The 14185-nt window shown below is 34.0% G+C and overlaps 2 protein-coding genes across 3 annotated transcripts in view; one reads left to right on the plus strand and one right to left on the minus strand.

Moving 5' to 3' along the window:
* Window positions 1-215: 215 nt before the first annotated feature.
* LOC128997272 (BAG family molecular chaperone regulator 2-like) lies at window positions 216-10405 on the plus strand. The gene is made up of 3 exons (XM_054422891.1): window positions 216-790; window positions 6342-6454; window positions 7988-10405. Exons 1-3 carry the CDS (start codon window positions 556-558, stop codon window positions 8225-8227), a joined length of 588 nt encoding a protein of 195 aa, XP_054278866.1. The 5' UTR covers window positions 216-555; the 3' UTR covers window positions 8228-10405.
* A 517-nt stretch (window positions 10406-10922) lies between these two features.
* The window catches only part of LOC128996333 (uncharacterized), a 45085-nt gene continuing 41822 nt past the window's right edge, over window positions 10923-14185 (minus strand). For both annotated transcript variants that reach the window (XM_054421593.1, XM_054421592.1), the window contains exon 14: window positions 10923-11591. In XM_054421593.1, the coding sequence (XP_054277568.1) occupies window positions 11485-11591 (107 nt within the window). In that variant the 3' untranslated portion in view covers window positions 10923-11484. The remainder of the gene's footprint in view (window positions 11592-14185) is intronic.

Consider the following 14185-nt stretch of genomic DNA (forward strand, 5'->3'; position numbering starts at 1 on the left):
ACTGGGTACTGGTAGTGTGGTGAAGTGAAAGTATGCATTGGAATTCACTGAGCTAAAATTATTATATAGCTCAGTGTTGGAATTGGATTAGAATTTATACGCCGGAGTTCCAGTTCAGAATCAGATCAAATCGGATTGGAGTTGGTGTGACTGACTGTCAAATGGGAAGTGGAGGTGTCTCAGTCAGTAGTCTAGTCAGTCAGGCCAGGCCAGTACCAGTACCAGTTAATTAAATTATTTGTCTGCTTCGCTTCTGTTTAGTGTTTACCACCTACCGGTAGTAAAATAGTGAATATATTATTTACGTTGGCACAGCAAGAAATAACTTCAATTGTTTTTTTAATTCTCTCTCAGTGATTTGGGTGATAGGCCTATAGTGTCGAAGACGTTGTGTGTTATTAAGGTTGGCTGGGGTTATTTACTGTAGCAGCCTATTTAACCTCAACTCCTCCTAAGGCTGAGGCTAGTATTCTGTGTTTGTTGAAAGGATATTAGTTTCTGATTTTCCCTGTTATTAAGTACTAACTATTTAAGACCAAAAATCTTGTTGCCCTGATGGATGTTGATGCTCATGGTTCAGAATCAACTTCAGGCCCTCACGTAGATGACACTGGGGTGTCTGAAATGGAGAAAACTCCAAAAGACAGGCTTCTTGAACTCCTAGACCAAGTAGAACTCCACGTAGAAAGGCTCAGAAAAGAAGCTGCTCAACTGGAAGAAGAAAGAGACACTCTCTTCACCACTTTAGACACTATTAGAAACTCTGATCTACTGGCAACAATAGATGAAAGTGAGTATGGTAGCATAACTAAGCTATTGTAATCCTTGACCACTTTGTGACTAGTGTAGTTAAATATATATTTACTACAGCTTAAAAGTGTTGAAAAGGGGTTTTAATTTTGGGCCTTCTTGAGTGGAGTTAGGTACTGTAGCCATATATTTTACATGGTGCTGCGGAAAACAAGTAATAAACAAGGTAAGTTAGGTACCGGTTGTATTTAAGTTAAGTAGGCCTACACAATAATACCAAGTTAAACACATGAAAAAGGGTCTTTGTTTATTTGTCTTTTTGAAATATAACTTAACCCATTCTCACAACTTTGTACTTAGGCTAAACTTATAAGTTAGGTATGATCATTTTAAGTCCCGGTAGGCCTACCTACTAAACTAAAATAACTCAATCTAGTTTAAACTCACCCAAACTAAAGTAACAGCCACAGCACGCTGTAAAACGGTGATGGTCATCTTCTTAAAAAGATCAATGATAACTTTATTAAAGTTCACAACAAATCATAACTTAAAACTTTAAACTTAAGGCAAATAATGCTCTGTAAATCTATATCCATATCCATACCAATATATAAAAATGAGATGGTGTGTGTTTGTGTGTCTGTCTGTTACTTAATAACGCAAGAACCACTGAACCGATTGAAACAAAATTTTGTTTGAAGGTGGCTTATATACCTGGTTAACATATAGCCCTATTCCTGTTATTATATCTCTCTTGGGCTACGCCCCATGGGCTTTCAAAGTTTCAATGTTTACATTTTGGAAGAATGTAAATAGTAAAAAATATTAGCCTATAGTCCTCGCCACCCTAAGTTGAGGCAGCCAAAGACCGCACTAGATATACGCCGTGCGGCCTTGGGCTGCCTCAACTTAGGGTGGCAAGGACTATAATTGAAGTCAGCTGTAAATAAGTTACAATAATTTTGGAGTTCAAACAGCAGAGGTTAAGAGGTACAGTTCTGCTCCCAAGATTCTAGGCTAAATTTTTATGATTATGAGAATAGTTTGATTAAAATATTTATAAAAATATACTTATTTTCATGGAAACAGAAGGCTCATTACTATGTAGCCTAGCCTATAGATTTTTTGGAATAATTTTGATTTGGTAGCTTTTTGTTTACATATTTGAACTGATAAACAAAATTAATGTTTGGATCAGGATTAATAGGTTTTAAAAACAAAAAGATAGCCTATATATATAGGCCTACTGGTACAGTTTTAAAAATTTAAGTGACTCAATGTATACACTTTTATTTTTGTTTTAATTCAATTTAAAAACTAAATTTCTACTAGGCCTATAGCCTACCTACTTATTATTCTGTCCAGAGGTAGCTACGTTTTATCTTACATACTTCATATTACGGTAGCTTTTTTTTACATTTAGAGAAATCTCCTTAGTAGTTGTGTTTTTACAACACTGCTTTAATTTGACTATGGAGAATATCACAAAACTAAGCTGCACGTAATTCACTTTTGTTTCTAAAATCAATTAAATATCTGTAACGTTACTATGTTTCTTTACTCAGTGTTTTTAATAATGATGTAAATTAATGCAAATACATTAGGCCTACATACATGCTTTGAACTATGGAACGATTTAAAATAAGAACTCTTACGTAATATTATGTTGTTGATTTATATTTAAATTAATGAAATTTGTGCCCTGATTAACAATAATAGTGGTTGGCTTTCTAACACAAGGTAATACAAGTTTTCCATTAGTTTATTTTTGCTTATTATTGTGATATATAGATACACACTTATCTGCAGGTAAAGATTGAACTTTGAAAAAAGCTCAGTAGCTACTGTAAAACATAGGCCTATAAATTATAGGTGAAATCAATATAATTAATCAGTTTTTTTTTGCTTTACTACAGTGAGCTTTATGTTGTGCAATTTTTTTTCCTTATTTTAGGCCTATATGTACGTTTTTCAACAAAATATATGTTTAAGTAAGCTTATCATTTGAAAATTGAATCGCATGGGTACATTATTTCCATAAAAGCATCAGCCCCTCATTTAATTCGTACTAAGTAGCCTTATAAGTTAGCCTAGCATTAAACAAAGATATTTTTCAAACTAAGAGTTTCAGTTAAGTGTTATGTTCCTGAAACCAAAGGGGAATTTTAAACTATTTTATAAAACGGAATTCAAGATCATATTTTTTCACTTCAGTGTCCTCTCCGTTGCGAAGCACGGGTACAACAGCTAGTAACAAATAATAATATGGAAGTCCAGTCCTATTAAAGTGTCTTACCGAATGTAGAAAAATTGATAACTCGGTTGTTTGTCATCCGATTTTAACAAACAAGGTCTCATTTGATTTAGGTAGTTTTAAATCCTCTACCTATCTTTTTGATCTGAAAAACAATTTTCTTAATATTTACCGATACGGTTTTCATTAGATTTGGCGTTAAAGATTTTTAGTGGACGCCATATTAAAACGGCTTTAGATATTGGAACAAAACTTTGTGTGCTCTTTTTACGTACTAAAATACACATTTATACCAATTTTGAAATTTCTATCTTGGAAAATGCATAAGATAGGCTATAAAATAATTCTTAAAAATCACAAATAGACCGACAAACAGAAATATAGGCATTTTAGACCCATACTTATAAGGCTAGGATTATACTAGGACGCTGGCGTCCGGGAGGCCGGCGTCCGGGACGCTAGCGGGGCATGAAATCAAATGGGGGCGATTATACAAGGGATGCCAGCGTCGGATGCTAAAAAAAGCCACCGGACGCTCGATTTTGTGCCTCCAGAGATTTCCCCAGAGAACAAAAACACTATCCGTTCATATAGATTTAAATATTATATTTTTTCCGTAAACGCGATAACTTAACAGTAATTGTTGTCCGATTTTGATGAAATTTGGCCTAAAGGTGTAGGGCAAGATAAACTTGAATGAGTTCACGAACCAGCATGAACGGACCTTGGAATTGGGGTTTTATGGGGTAAAAAGGGGTTTTGTCATTTTTGACACACAAAAGACAAAATTTTCCAATTTCTCTCAAGAAAATTTTAATGAGCTCAAAACAAATAATTGATTAGACTTAAGTGTTTTTGTACGGTTATTAGTTACGTAGAAATTAAAAAAAGTTTAAATTAAAAATTCTCATGTTATTTTTATAGAAAATAATGTCAACTGTTGGAATTTGCTTGTATATGGATATATTTTGATCAAACTTTGGCCAATTTGAAGCTATTAATGTTTTACTAAAAACACAATTTATTAGCCTCCCTGAAGCAGCAAACCTGGGTACTCGTTAAACCTAATGTTATTTAAATAGATAGAACTAAAAAGGGACAAAAAATTGAAATAAAATGGCCGTACCAGAGGCTAGCATCCCAACACAAATCACGTCATTTTCGGCCCGAAGTGGGACGCTAGCCTCTCGGACGCCAGCCTCCCGGACGCTAGCGTCCTAGTATAATCCTAGCCTAAGTTATGGCATTTTATGTTTGTCTTAGCCCAAGGAACAAGTCCACAAAATAGGTATAACTTTAGTATAAAATAGCTGGCACACTTCTATCACCCTGTATATATGTGTGTGTCCGACCGTGAACACGATAACTTGAGGTGTAAGGCAGGATAAACTTGAATAAGTTTGCGAACCAGCATGATCGGACCATGGGAACGGGGTTTTTTATGTTTGTCTTAGCCCAAGGAACAAGTCCACAAAATAGGTATAACTTTAGTATAAAATAGCTGGCACACTTCTATCACCCTGTATATATGTGTGTGTCCGACCGTGAACACGATAACTTGAGGTGTAAGGCAGGATAAACTTGAATAAGTTTGCGAACCAGCATGATCGGACCATGGGAACGGGGTTTTATTGAGTAAAAATTGTTTTTTTTCAGATTTTTTAACCTCAAAACACAAAATTTCCTAATTTCTCTCTAAACCTTTTTAAAGAGCTTTAAAAAAATAATTTAGTAAGCCTATATCAAAGTGTTTTTTTACAGTTATTGGTAACAGAGGAAATTAAAAAATACCCCCGCCGCAGCAAACCTGACGCCTAAGCGAATTTCCATTTGGCTGAATTGATTTTCAATTGATCTATTTAAATAACATTAGGTTTAACGAGTACCTAGGTTTGCTGCTACAAGGAAACTAATAAAGTGTGTGTTTTAAGTAAAATAATTATTGCTTAGTATAAAATGAATATATTTGCCAAGTTTGATCAAAAGATATCCATAAACAAGCAAACAACAACATTTTACAATATTCTCCATAAGAATAACATGGGAATTTTAAATTTACCATTTTTTTAGTTTTCTCCGTAACCAATAACCGTACAAAAACACTTTGATATACTGAATTGTTTGTTTTTTTAAGCTCTTTAAGAAGGTTTAGAGAAAAGTTGGGAAATTTTGTGTTTTGAGGGTCAAAAGTGAGAAAATCCAATTTTTACCCCATAAAACCCCCCATAAAACCCTGTTCCCATGGTCCGATCATGCTGGATCGCGAACTCATTCAAGTTTATCCCGCCTTACACCTTCAAACCAAATTTCATCAAAATCGGATAAAAATTACTCAAGTTATCGTGTTCACGGACACATATATATATATATATATATATATATATACATATATAAAAATTTGAACGAGTGGTGTTTTTGGCCTCTGGGGACATCAAAATGAAAAAGTAAATCGGTCCCGGCCCTAAGTCTTACCATGAGACCTACGGTAATAGCTACTTCCCTATAGGGAAATTCGCTAAAAGTAAATTTAAAATTCCCATGTTATTCTTATGGAGATAAAATGTAACACCTAGCTTGTTTATGGATGTATTTTGATCAAACTTGGTAAATTTATTTATCTTATACTAAGCTATTAATATTTTACTAAAAAAACACTCTTCATTAGGTAGTTTCCTAGTACAGTAGACTCCCTCTTATCCAGACTCCTCTGGACCAAGGCCAGTCCAGGTAACGGGTTTTCTGGTTAAACCGACGTTCCAAAAAACTTGTTAAAACAGACCATTTAAATGCATAATGTAGTATTTCTCTTGCATTTAGGAGAGCATTTTATTTAGACACGTGATCACTGGTCTCAAATCTTTCCCATGAGAACAGTCGTTTCAGTACCGCCCACTACCTGCCAATCTAGTCCGGTTAAACCGATTTGCTGATGGAAATTGTCTGGTTAAACAGATGTCATTTCCGCCGAGTGTAGTCCGGTTAAACTGATGTCCGGTTTAAAGGTGTCCGGATAAGAGGGAGTCTACTGTAGCAGCAAACCTAGGTACTCGTTAAACCTAATGTTATCTAAATTTAATTGAAAATCAATTCAGACAAATGGAAATTCGCTTAGTCGGCAGGTTTTCTGCGGGGGTGGGGGGTATTTAAGGGTTACCTTTTTCTCTATACCTAGTATATTTTATTTTATGTCATATTGTAGGCTTATCTGTAAACACTGATCTCATATTTAATTATCCTTAACCAGGATACGCATCCAAGTGTGTCAGCATTGAGTTTTGATAGGATAGGGTTTATTTTAAACCAGTAGCAATCTTAGTGTAATTTTCATGTTTCACAGATGACAGAGAAGACATTCTGCGATACTGTGAGAGGGTAACAGGGCGCTGTCTGACGGTTGAGGTATTGGTTCATACCAACCGCGATCGCATCCAGGAAGACGCGTTGTACCAGGTGAGTTAAGAACACAAAAACCAACTACTGTTGATAAGATTTTTTTTCACTTTTTAAGCATTTCTCTTGTAAACATTCAGTGCTTTACATGTTGGCTACTGATCGGCAAGAATATTGTAAGTGCTACTGTACACAAATATTAAAACAGATAAACAAGTTTATTACATCTAATACATGCTATTGTGAGATTGTTGTATTTATTGTAATTGAGTGACAAGACAAATAACTGTACATTCAGTCATAGTTATGGTTTGTGGGTCAGCTTGTAAAATCCATGCAGGAAATTAAGAAATTTCCACTTTACTTTATTAGTATTTTTCTTTTGTACCGTTGACCGATTATTCCATCAGTGTGGGCTGTAAATATGATAGACTGACACCATCACACTTTGAGATCTGATGTTTTATGTAGACGTTGTATATGAATTAGTTAAATTTTTTAATTCTTATGTTCATATGCATTTAAATACTTGGCATTATTTGTCTGAGGAGGAGGAACCAGAGGTTCACAAAAACTTTTTGGTAAAGCAGTCAAACCCCATATTTTTAGAAGCCAACAGTGATGTAGTGAATAGGCTGTGGATTTAGGCTAGTTAGTTGTAAATCGTTTTATTTCATCTATCTTTTTCTTCCAAGTTTTACAATATTTGTTATTCTTTCATTCTTAACAAAATAAATAAAACAGAAATACAAATCACAGCTGTTGCTACAGAAATTTCAGTAGCAATGCTCCCACTGTATTAGTTGTGCTGGGCCCCTTTTTTAAATAGGCTACTTTTAAAAATACTTTTTGATTGAAATGGCGACCATACAAAGTAGGTATTTTAAGCCAAGTATGAATGGAGATGAGTGTAGGATGAGTGGCGCAATCTTGTAGTCTTGACTTGATGATGAGGTATGTAGTGAACAATGTCATTGATTTCATCATAGCTGTCGTTACCCAAGTCTTGTGAATACATTGGGATGAATTGGCGTTGATCTTTTCTCTTCTCTTGACTTTATACTATGTTGTGAGGGGCTCTTCATATGTCATCTGTAAGCCAACACTGTGTACAGTGGAGTCCCGATAATCCAAACTTCGGTAATCCGAAAGTCCGCTTAATCCGTAGCTAAAAAATAATTTTTAATCTTTTATATATATATATATATTAACTAAAAGTTTTTTTTATATATTTTTATTCTGTTTATATTTTATTACCCAGTACGTGCTGCCACTTACTGGGGAAAGTCGAAACTACTAGAGCCGTCGCGTGACGACATTAATGTAGTTTACTGTAAGTATCGCTCAGCGGTAATGGAAACACCATCGTCGTCTCCCACGGTCACATAAACGTTATCTCCCATGATGGCGGAAAAGTTCTGATCATCTCGCGCAGTGGTGTAGACTTGTCGGGCATAGGTATCGGAATTGACTTAGAGCAGTCAATTCTCGATTTTGATTCCAAAGCCAAGAATCAGTAGAATCATGAATCGACTTTTAGAATTGATCTATCCCTAATTATATTATTTTGAACAGATTCATCTTTTGTTCCAGGTCAACCGACTTATCGACAGCCTTGTAATTTCCATAAAATCTGATCCAACGGCTACAAGAGTGAAATGCCTATCTTACATGGCCGCTTGTACTTCTACTTCTTATCAGGCAGCCAGTGATAAGAACTTTGAAACAGCAATATTGGGATGCACACTCGATGATCAGAAACGCATCAGGAAACGCTTACAGGGACTGCTAGACTACATGAACCAAGAACCAATTATCAGCACAATAGATTGAAAGTATACTCACTTTAAACTAACAAGTGTGGTGGATCCTGAAAATATTTGACTTTTTCATGTTGAATTTCAATAACAATGTTGGTTACGAATAAGTCATGGTGATAATATTAACACGTATGTACGTAATGAGTTTCTTTTTCTTTTTATAGTACTTTTTCTAATTTTTGGTTTCGATAAGGTTTTCAAAAATTTTCCTTAGTTGAAAAATTGTTGAAATTTAAATTTGGTTTTTGTGCAGTACCCTTGTAGTTTTGGAACGTGTTGAAATATAAATTTACTAAGCGCATGTTTTGAAATTTCCATTATGCTTATTTATTTATTAAACTTTTAAAGTTCGTTATTTAGTGTTTTTTACTCTCCATGCCAATAAAAAAGGAAGAATTTTTAAACTACTATGATTAAATGTCCACAAAATATAGGTTCTCTTAAAACTGTTGTCTGTGCATTTTGTTAGATGAAATCTCCATTTTAATGCCTTAACTATTTAAATTCCTCATGTACCTTCACTATATCAGATTATTTTCAAAGACTGATACTAATTCAGCACATTAAGTTGATCATTGTTTATTTCATCCTCTATATAATACAATATTGTAAGTGATATAAAAGAATATTTGCCAAGGTTTATCTAAGTTCCTTAATTGAAATTTTGTGCAGTACACAGCATTTGACCCATATAATTGGTATCAATGCAAATGTTTACAATTTAACTTCTGGACTCGCTTGAATGCTCTTAATATTATTAAGCTGTTTGACTGTTATATAAATTACAAAAGCAACTGACATTTTATAATATTTTATTTGATAGTAATTTTTTCAGCAATATGGTGGAATGTAGAGTTTACTAACTTCTTCAATCCATTCTTCCAATAGGAAATAATATTGTGGAATGTAGCAATATTTTGGTGGAATTTCATCTGGAAAGTTTACTAACTTCTTTATTTCATTATTCCAATACGAAATAATATTGTTGGTTAGTGTAAATTATTTATCTTCAAAATTCAATTTTTATGAGGTATCTTTCTCTAGTTTAATTTTGTCTTTTTATATTTTTGTATTATTTGCAATTAGAATGTTTTTTGTTCAAACCCTGGTCTCGTTGTCGTATTGTTTTAAAGGCATTGTTAATTGATAGCCTAATCACTAAATGACAAGTGGGTCCTTAACCCCTCAAGATCAAGTCTACAGCATTTATAATGTCTAGATTGTAGCACAACGGATTGAGTTATCAAATAATTAAATAACTTGCGTCATCAATCCATGAATTGCTGTGGAGTACGTGTTTCAACCATCAGGTCATCCTCAGCTCCACTGTCACTAGGTTGAATCTGTTTCTATGTTGCTTCGATTTTGTAGCAACGTCGATATGGTTGAAACGCGTACTCCACAGTAATTCATGGATTGATGACGTAAGTTATTTAACTACAGCATTTAGGTTTGAAATATTGCACTCTTTAATTTACATGGTCATCCAGACTATTCTTGAGGCACTAAACTACCATTTCTTGTACTTTTGATTAAAATAGGCGTTTTCCAATTTTCCTACATCCTACAAGTAAGCGAATTGCAAAAACTATTTGTATACATACATACATAGGCTAAAGCCGACTTAGTCCTAGAGCAGCCATCACTTGCTGAAACCTCACAGACACATTCATCAATCACTTAAATCTCATATTAGCTCCTTTGTTGTTTTAATCAAAGCTTTCTTACAACAGGTTGACATTGACGTACCAGAGTTTGAACATTTCCTTACCTAGTATGTTTGGTGAAGGATAACAATTAAAAGACTTTAATGCTCTTTGTGCCAGAGATTTCAACCTAACATTTGAAGTATTGAGTGGACACTTTCCTATCTTTGATGTGCATGCACCTATTATTTTTTACACATCCCACCACAGATACAAGACTTATATAAATCTGTCAATTTATAATATTTTTGATATGTTTTGTTTGGCAGATATGGCTCTCTTGATTACTGTAAAAAAGGGTCAGTATTACTTTGAATATAAATCTTATTATGCTTTTACAAGAACTGTAGCGTATTAAACAACAAACTGTACTTACGCCTTCTTAAAATGACACATGATACATTCCATGTATATAGGCCTGCAGTGCTAAATTAAGACCTTAAAAGTCAGTGTTAACTGTAATTTAACGGTATTAAATATTTACATATTAAGTGGTGTATTATTGTTACTCCTGTTCGGATCAATGTATTTTTTAAGAAACTGCTAGTTGGATAATAATTTTTGCTCTGATACAGTGGGACGAAGTTTTGACTGTCGAAGTCCAAAAAAGCTCAAAAAATTAACCACTAAGAACAAACTAAAACTGAGCAAAGTGGGATATAACTGTGATTGTGTTGCATCTTTGTAAACTTTGCACAATCCTTAAAAATTAAAGTAAATTGTCAGCAAAGTAGTTGTGAATAAAAAGGTTGTCAAAATATTCAAGACATTGACTTGTTTAAATGAAATCACTTCTGACATTGATGCATGTAGATTGTGATGTCACCAATATGACATGAAATTGAATTATCACTTTCACAAGAAATAAGTAATAGCATTTACAGTAAGTAACATCTTATGAATAAACAACCAAAACAAAAAAAAAAAAAATGGGAGAATAATTATAAGACAAAGACATGTCTTTTGAAGGTTTATTAATCACATAAAAATCCATTTGTCACAGCATTAAAATATGAATATTTAAGAACAAGGTACTTAGTATCTTTATTGTTTATGTTCTTAAAATTAAAGATACATAATATCATAATTTCTTCCATTTATCTAGAAGGTAATTTTATTTAGACACACCTGAGATTAAACAACAACAAAATAATAGGAAGTAACTGTTGATTCTTGCCTAATAATATGAAAGAAAAATTTACTTCTTGTTAATTGAAGGAATTACTTATTAACTCTAAATAGATAAATTAATTGCTAACTTAGCTTGATCATTTACACTATTCCTAGTTTAGAATCCAATTACTTTAGGAGAAAACAAACCTACAATCTTTAAAATTAGACAACTATTGAATTATGAGTTTATACCTCATGTACCTCACAACCTCATGCACATTTCTAACTATTACAGTACCTTATGAGCTAATTTACTCAACAAACATGAACTAAAATAGCAGCTTTTCGGTGCTCTCACTAAAGCCTAATTAAAAACAAACTTGTAATTAAAACTAACTTATATGCAATGCATAAATGGGCAACTGATACGCTTAACACAAAAACATACATCTTAAAAAAAATCAAACACAGTCTTGGGCTTATTATTTAAAGATTTTGGCACGAAGGAAAAAGCTGGTCCACTGGAGTTTGAAGGATTTTCATTTTCACAATAAGCAGCTGAAACAAAACAATTTTATTACATTTTTAAATTTGTATAATATTTTTTCAAACATCCTCTTGTATTATAAGCGTTAAGCTACAAACTCCATTTAATATTTTTTACATTGTTTAGAGATTTGAATATTTTACTTGCTAAAATTTTGTAAAATTGAACCCAAGTCTCACACATTTTTGTGATCATATTAGACGAGCTAAATTTATTCAATGGGAGGGTAAACGTTACTATGGCACAAGGTGATCCGATGGAAGTTATGTGTAGATCTATATTCTAGCGTGAGTTGAGAGAAAATAATAAATTTATCTGATTATACAGTGGAGTTTTAGCGAAGCAACATTCTTGAACATTGTTTTGACAGGGAAAAACAATCTGAGTTACACCTCACATAAATTGTCAATTTATGTAATGGTCTTTCAAGAAATATTCCAGTGAGTAGGCCTAATATTAATTCTCAACCAATAAGTCCAAACTTTAAATGTTTGTGGCGTTTAAGGTTTTAGGTATTATAAAAATGAGTGGGTCTAAATTCATTCAAATTATAAAAAAAATACTTATATCTTTTGAGTTTCCTCACAAAAAAATTACATACTAGTGTACATGTTGCTCGAATTCGAGCAATTGCAAAGTATTACCGGAATTATTATTATTTCCAAACGAATAACAGTCATATTTACAATGTGTTTAAAAGAGTCAACTCAAAGATTACCGGTGTGTAACTCAGATCATGTTTATCTTCGTTATTGGTAAACCTAAAGCAATCCGGCCGGGATTCTCCTTCTTGAAGTGTTCGTGCTTTTGGTCTGTATAGAGTTCACATTATTTATTACCATATGTTACATACAAATAACAAGGTTGTTTACTTTTTGTTGTCAGTTAGTTTTTACATGATTAAAGTCAAGTTTCGTTTTACTAAGTTGTACTTTTTAATTGTATAAGTGAATACATGTTACTTCTTATAATGCCTCGTTGTACAGGCAACACAGGTCCATGATAGAGGACTAATTGAGAACGAAAAGTCGTTTTAGGGTAGTGTTAAAGGGCGCATTTGTAACCTAATAGTTGAGTTTGTCCAGGGTCAGGTGCTGACTGTGATTAAGCCTATTACCATAGATTAAAAGAAGTACTCCTTTTATCAATCATATAAATATCAAGTATTGATATAAGTATATTGATATAAGTACTCCTTTTATCTATGCTATTACGCAGCACACTGTTCTGTAGCTGCGGTCGTTATCACGATTATGCCTCTGTCTATGCTTCTGTAATGGGTCAAAATTATAGAGGGGTTAAGTTTTTATATTTATTATTTAATTATCAGTAGGCCTATTCCTTACCTGGTTGGTGATAGTGGTAAACCTATCATGGTAAGGTAAATAGGCTGTTCTAGGCCTATCCTAGGGTTGAAGTAGGGATAACCTCACTTTTGGCAAAATCACTAAAGACACTATTTTTGAGATTCACAAGTCACAGTATTGCATCGTTGTGTACAAAACGAGTGATAAACCGTTTCCGGGTAACCCCCATACCTAATATACACCTTTGGGAAGTACGGTCAAAGTTGTTGTTTAGGCTAGGGTGGTGAACCGCGATCACGAATACAATATCACGTACATAACATGCATACACTTTGTCGCACACTAAGCTACACGTCACGGGTGGAAATTATACTTTTTGTTTAAACCAGCAATGATATTAAAGTTCCGCGTATAATTTCACAGTCGGCGTAGGTAAATAACAACATAACCTGTACCACTAGTCGGCTGTCTTGGCGTTGTGTTGTGACAGCGCCAAGTTTGAACTCGTGACATCACCGATCAGCTGGGAAGTGAATCAGCTGATTCCCCATCCCTAAGGGGTTAGGGAGGGGGAAAGAGAGGAGATCCCTTGTGGGCTAGGGATGCAATCATGCAATGGTCATTCTAATTCTGCGATTTCCAGTGTTAGGACGTGTCTTGCTTTGAAAGAGTGATTGCTTTAGTGATTTTGCTAAACGTGTGCTTTGGTGTGTCAGTGAAGATCCCTGGAGTATACAGGTAATTCGCCGGCTTTATCTTAATAGTGTGTACTATTATTTTTTATTATTTAGCGATAAACCCTCATTTTATCCTTTTAGACATAAAACTCACGGTAGGATCTTTGTCGGGTGTTAGAACTTGTATAAGTCCGCTTTAGCGTATGCTAGGGCTCCCGTGGGTGGCAATAAAGAGTTTTAGGGATACAAATTTCGTTTAATATTGTGTTTACAATATATATTGAGGGTGACGGGGTTATAGCGGGTATTTTGCCGGGATATTCAGTAGGTGTTTAACTGCTGCGGCAAAGCGGGCAAAGTTGAACCCGTCTCTGCAGGTCGTGCAAACACGAGGTCGGGTGGAGCACGCTAAGTATATTCAGAAGAAATATTCTAAGTGTTGAGGTTGACGAAACTGCAACATTAAATTGTTTCAAAATTTCGTTGAATGGTTTTTCATTATTTTTAAATTTAATTTAATTAGCTGTTCCCAGGTGTGAACGATGATGATGGTACAGTAGCGTTGTTGGTTACCGGTACTGAGTTCACACCTGATTCACACTACATTTTTGCGTAAATACA

This window comes from Macrosteles quadrilineatus, unplaced genomic scaffold (genome assembly GCF_028750875.1).
Source record: "Macrosteles quadrilineatus isolate MER2022 unplaced genomic scaffold, UCM_ALF_1.0 Scaffold_6__1_contigs__length_79288215, whole genome shotgun sequence".
NCBI lineage: Eukaryota > Metazoa > Arthropoda > Insecta > Hemiptera > Cicadellidae > Macrosteles > Macrosteles quadrilineatus.

Excerpts from the sequence above, each read along its gene's own strand:
- LOC128997272 (XM_054422891.1), top strand. The coding sequence starts at position 556 with ATGGATGTTGATGCTCATGGTTCAGAATCAACTTCAGGCCCTCACGTA. Across the intron at positions 791-6,341 it reads ACTGGCAACAATAGATGAAA|ATGACAGAGAAGACATTCTG; the intron begins GTGAGTATGGTA and ends CATGTTTCACAG. Across the intron at positions 6,455-7,987 it reads AGGAAGACGCGTTGTACCAG|GTCAACCGACTTATCGACAG; the intron begins GTGAGTTAAGAA and ends CTTTTGTTCCAG.